The 6,309-nt window shown below is 40.5% G+C and overlaps 1 protein-coding gene across 1 annotated transcript in view; it reads right to left on the bottom strand.

The window, feature by feature from the left end:
* Positions 1-1,858: 1,858 nt before the first annotated feature.
* The window catches only part of tars3 (threonyl-tRNA synthetase 3), a 28,162-nt gene continuing 23,711 nt past the window's right edge, over positions 1,859-6,309 (bottom strand). The window contains exons 18-19 of the mRNA XM_017686237.2: positions 6,134-6,248; positions 1,859-3,519 (exon numbers count right to left, since the gene is read on the bottom strand). Coding sequence (XP_017541726.2) covers positions 3,371-3,519; positions 6,134-6,248 — 264 coding nt within the window. The 3' untranslated portion in view covers positions 1,859-3,370. The remainder of the gene's footprint in view (positions 3,520-6,133; positions 6,249-6,309) is intronic.

Here is a 6,309-nt window from a genome sequence, read left to right as displayed (position 1 = left end):
GGGGCGATACTGGAGCTTCGATACTTTCGGTATTGACGTCGAACCTCACATGAAAATATCGACACGAAAGCGAGGCTTTTATGATGAAAGCCCATGTTTGCTACTGTAGAAAGGCATAGAGCCATTCACTGACGCATAATAACGAGAAAAGTTCCATAATTTCCACTTAACATCTAACACTTACTTACTTTACGGAGCCCCGCTGGTTACATCCTGTATAAACAAAAACAATGCGTGGCCACGACTTAGTAAGGCGTCGGAATGAGATGATTGTCGTAGCCACGACTTGGTAAAGCGCGGCATGCCTTACTCAGTCATGGCCACGACTTAATCATCTCATTCCCACGCCTTACTAAGTCGTGGCCACGCATTAAGATCTTGCGCATTATTTTTTATTTATTTTTTATTTATTTAGGGTGTCACCAGCGGGGCTCCGTACTTACTCTCTCACAATAATGAGAAAACTTTCTTATAATTATCAGAAAGAATGTCATTATCATGAGAAGTCACAATGAGAATCCATCCATCCATCTTCTAAGCCGCTTCTGCGTCAGGGTCGCGGGGGGGTGCTGGAGCCTATCCCAGCAGTCATCGGGCGGAAGGCTCATAATGAGAATGTAAGTCATAATTATGAAATATGAAGTTGTAATTATGAGATACTAAGTCACAATATTGAAAAGGTAAGTGATAATTATGAGAAGCTAAGGCATTATTGTGCTACTAAGTCATAATTATGAGAATGTAAGTCATAAACATGAGAGACCAAGTCATAATTATTACATATTAGGTCATAATTATGAGAAAGTGATTCATAACTGTGTAAAATTATACTTATGAGATGCTAAGTCATTATTGAGATAGTAAGCTGCAATTATAAGATTATAAGCCATAATTTTGAAATAGTAAGTCATCATTATGAGGTACTAAGTCATGAGATGTTAAGTCATAAGTATGAGTCAGCGAATTCAAACTGAGATACTAAGTCATAATCATGAGATGGAGTCATATAATTATGCCATGCTATGTCAGAATGACTGAATGTGTAGTCATAATTATGGAAAACTTCATTTTTACAACTAAATGTCTACATATTATAACAGGCTTCCATACACACTACACTAATGAATGGACTTCAGTCGGTCCATTTGACATAATATTTATTACAGTAATATGCGGTTTTATGTGTTTTCCCTTTGCTGTAACTCAATATCCATCTTTTTATGAAGCCTTTCGTGATCCTGAAGGTAACCAGGTGACAATCAGTGTGAAGGAGAGGAACTCATTTTCAGTGCATCTTCTCACACTAGTTGTCAGGATACTGTAATTTCCAACTTACCAAACAATATATGGACTTAACAATGACCAGATTCACAAAAGTGACATAAGAAAGAACATTTTTTTTAAACATGCCTTTTTTTTTTATGGAAGCCATTCCAAGAAAAAAGGCCCCTGAGATCTTTAGTTATTTAAGTGATACTTTTTTAAATCCCACAAACGGGGAAATTCCACCTCCGCATTTAAGTGAAACACCACATACACACTAGGGGCAGTGAGTACACTTGCCCGGAGCGGTGGGCAGCCTATCCACTCGGCACTCGGGGAGCAATTGGGGGTTAGGGGTCTTGCTCAAGGACACCTCAGTCATGGACCGTCAGCACTGGGGATCGAACCGGCAACCTTCCGGTCACAGGGCCGTAACCTCCAGCCCACGACTGCCCCAAAAATTCTATTGTGCAATAGACAGTATTAGAACAGTTTTGGCTGGTATGAGATTAGATGTGGTCACTCTATGATTTAATAACAATATTTGAGGTCTCTCACAGGCACACAGATGAATACGGATATACAGACACACGTGCATCACTGAAAAGGCTTTTATTCTTCATAATTCCCAGGACTTTTCATTTACTTCTCATATTCCCGTTACACGACATCATTTAAACTCTCCCTCTACTGGTTTCAAAACAACAGACAGACTGTACGCAGTCACTGTACGTGTTCTTACGTGCAAACATTTAGAGCAGGTCACAAAAAACTGCATCACATTGCAGTGAAGACATTTGCTCAAGCCAAACGTCGCCTCTTTGAGCCTGTCCTCCCACTCGTCCACTGAACTGTAGTGATTTGATATGCATTGAGAAAAGATTCTGCCTTGGCGTTACACAAAGGCATTTCATATCACCTCAAGCCCGTCATGATCTGCCCTCTTCTAATGCTGTCATTTCCTTTATAGCGCACCTTTCCATTACAAACATTTCCTTCTTTCTTTTTTCCTGTCCCCTTTCTTCTGCCTTAACTGACAAAAGCTCTGCTGAACCTGATCCCAGCTCAAAGGAAAACATCCTTCTGCTCATTTACTCCATTATCTCCCATTGAAGATGGTGAAAAAACCAGAAGTGCTGTTTTTCAATGCGTTTAAAGGAATAGTCTAGAGTTTGTCAACCTTATCCTTACGTGCCCCAACCGTAGTGCACATTCAATCACCACAATCAATCATTTCCATATTGTTTTCTGTATGTAGATAAGAGGGAAAAACGCTGACTCAGAACACATTCATAATAGAAGTCAATGGGCAGCTGCTGAACATTTACAACATGCGTTTTCTTAGGACATTTTTATGAAAGGTGTTTGTAAATTAGCTGTAATTCCATATTTGTGCTTTCCAATGTGGGTCTTTGTGGAAATATGTTACCAGATTATTATTAGATTGCACAGAAGTGAAAAATTACAGAAGTGCTTATTTAGTGAGCTGCTCCAGTGTCTGAAAGTTGGTAAGACACTCTCAGGTCGGTCTCATACCAGCATCTGTATCATTGGAATCCAGTGTTTGCAGTTTTAAATTATAAATCACATTTCAAATGTTTACTCACAGAATTCAGCAACTGCCCCATAGACACCATCATATCGCTGCTGCATATCGTTGGAACAAAACCTTGCGTCTCCAAAATGGGAACTTTACAGGAGAAGGAAAAAACCTACTCAACTTTTAATGCAAGTCAATGGAACCGGGCGTTTTTCCAAGTCATTTTGGGTCATTTCTTTTGGTCCAATCATTATGAAATTTACACACAATGTAATGGACAACGTCTACTTTCAAACTCTGTGAAAAACTGAAAAACGACAAAAGTGGAGATACGAGGTTTTGTTCTGACAGCTGCGCTAAGCACGTTTTGCATTAACAGGATTTCAGCTCCAAGTACAAGTAAGCAAATTAAAACTACTGTCTAAATGGTAGAGACACAGATGATGCTATTACATTAATGGTCACTCTCATACAATAACTACACAGCCCTTCCTTACGGATTTCCTCATATACAGTAAGTGAGAGAGGGTCAGCTTTCTCTGAATTGGGACCAGGCCTTCAGCTCCCTCAGAAAACCTCCTCTGCGTTCCTGCACCGGGACTGCTTGAGTAGAGTGAGCCGGGCCAGAACCTCCGGCACCGTCAATTCCCCGTGGACCTTGTTATCCCTTGTGCGCACATTGACGCTGTTAGTCATCTTCTCCTTCTCACCCACCACTGCCAAAGACAACATCAAGAAAAAAAAATAAAAGAATTACACATAACGATGTCCAATTAGTCACTGTGGCCACTCTACAAGAAACAACAGCTGGCATAACAGCACTGCACGGTCGTCTTGGACATGCGCCAGAGATTCATTCACAGTGACACAATGTAAGCAGGTGTTAGAACCACACATACAGTGGACTTGATTTAAAGGGGAATTCCACCCATTTTTCTAAAGTTCTGCAAATTAAATGGTTAAGCCATTCCGAATGGCTGGATATGAAATGCTAAATTAATTACATTAAACAGATACTGCCTGATGCTTGACATGCGTCATGTCAAACTAGGGACCTTCTGTGCCAAAGTGCTGCAGAGATCAGCGTTCACCCTCATCAAACACTCTGAATTCAGCTCATGAAGGCCTTTGAGATCAAAGTTGTAATATCTCAAGATTAAAGTCATAATATTTTCACATAAAAAGATATTTTGAGTATAAAGTCCTAATATTTTGATAATAAAGTCATTTCATTAGGAAGCCACGCTATTGCAGCCAAAGGGTTTGCCTGGGACTATCATTATTATTCAAATTATCATTACAATATTATTCTTGTAACTTTATGACTTTATTATCTAAATATTGCGACTTTACTTAAAACATTTTTTTTAAACAGTGGCCATAAAACACCTTCATAGGATACGATATTACTACATTACTACTAATATATATTAGTACAATATACTGTATTCCATTATACCATTATACTAAATATTGCACTATATTAGTATAACACTATATTATAAAATTATACTATTCTACCACCATACTGTATATTATACTATATTAGTCTAACATACTGTATATTATACTGCCTATAAAAACGCAGACCCTCAGACTAATGAATCAGCTTCATTGGAATTTTTGAATATGCAAATAAATTTGCCCTGTAGACATCATGACCCCTGATTCCCATCACCACCACTATAAAGAAATCAGAAGGAGTTAGTTTCTCTACAATAAACCATAATTGAATTATGCAGGAACTCTGAAATTTGAAAAACTGGCAGATTTCATCTTTAATATAGCCTATTAATATATCGCTGTCGGAAGAAAACCTCATATTTTCATTTTTGTCGTTTTTCAGTGTTTGGCAGAATTTGAAAATGCCTGTTGTTCTTTACATTGTGTGTAAATTTCATGAGGAATGGACCAAAGTAAGTGGCCCAAAATGACTTGGGAAAAAGGTCTGGCTCCATTGACTTACATTAAAAGTAAACAAGGTTTTTTCATTTTCCTTTAAAGTTTACGTTTTGGAGATACGAGGTTTTCTTTCACACAGACACCAGGCATTTTGTGTATGCCGCCACACTAGCCACAGTATCTCCAATTAGTGGAAATATTCCTCCTTTCTAAGATTAGAAAGGTCACAAAAGACCATTAATTACACTCCATTTACACTGGGCCACTTAAAAGTGTCAGATTTACTCAATCAGGCGTGACATGATGACCACCTCCTTGTTTCTACGCTCACTGCCCATCTTATCAGCTCCACTTACTGTATAGCTGCACTTTGTAGTTCTACAGTTACAGACTGTAGTCCATCTGTTTCTCTGATACTCTGTTACCCTGTTCTTCAGTGGTCAGGACCCCCATGGACCCTCTCAGAGCAGGTACTATTTCGGCGGGGGATAATTCTCAGCACTGCAGTTGTGGTGGCGTTTTAGTGTGTGCTGCGCTGGTACGAGTGGATCAGAGACAGCAGTGCTGCTGGAGTTTTTAAACACTGTGTCCACTCACTGTCCACTATATCAGACACTCCTACCTTGTGGGCCCACCTTGTAGGTGTAGAGACGATAACTCGTCTGCTGCTGCAGTTTGTGTTGGTCATCCTCTAGTCCTTCATCGGTGGTCACAGGACGCTGTTGGCTGGATATTTTTGGTTGGTGGACTGTTCTCAGTCCAGCAGTGACACTGAGGTGTTTAAAAACTCCAGCAGCACTGCTGTGTCTGATCCACTCAGACCAGCGCAACACACACCACAATCACGTCAGTGTCACTGCAGTGCTGAGAATGATCCACCACCCAAATAGTACCTGCTCTGTGAGGGTCCATGGGGTCCTGACCACTGAAGAACATGGTAAAAGGGGGCTAACAAAGTATCAGAGAAGCAGATGAACTACAGTCTGTAACTGTAGAACTACAAAGTGCAGCTATACAGTAAGTGGAGCTGATAAGAAGGACAATGAGTGTAGAAACAAGGAGGTGGTCAGGATGTTAATGCCTGATTTGTGTATGTCTGTACTCTTTCTCCATAGAACACACAAATCCAAGGGAATCTTTTCCCGAGTCTCATGGAATGATGCTGGACACCAAAGAAATGCTCTTCCATGCAGTAGTGCATTTTATAAGGACTAAAATGAGAAGCCACGTTCTGTAAAGGCAGCTGATAGCAGCGTCTCTCCACGCTGTCCAGGTGGGTTTACATATGCCTTTGTCTGTTCCATCAGTGTAAGGCAGTAACTGGGCAAGAGTGAAATCAGCTGTGGTGCATTGAACGGACACAGCAGCCAATCACGGACACATTCTGCGTAACCACGCACACACACAGCGTATCTGATCTTTCCTTACCCAGAATGAAGTTGTACTGAGCTAGCTGAGCATTGCGAATTTTCTTGTTCAGAAGGCAACCAGAGTCGAGGTCTGCGTCCGCCATGAAGCCCGCCTCCACAAACTGCTTACACACCTGTGGAGGAACAGACCTGTGAGGAGCTTTTAGAGGTAGACCTTTCTTTATTTAAGTGGGG

Source organism: Pygocentrus nattereri, chromosome 7 (genome assembly GCF_015220715.1).
Source record: "Pygocentrus nattereri isolate fPygNat1 chromosome 7, fPygNat1.pri, whole genome shotgun sequence".
NCBI lineage: Eukaryota > Metazoa > Chordata > Actinopteri > Characiformes > Serrasalmidae > Pygocentrus > Pygocentrus nattereri.
The sequence above is the reverse complement of the archived record's forward strand: the minus strand, read 5'-3'. Positions and strand labels throughout refer to the sequence as shown.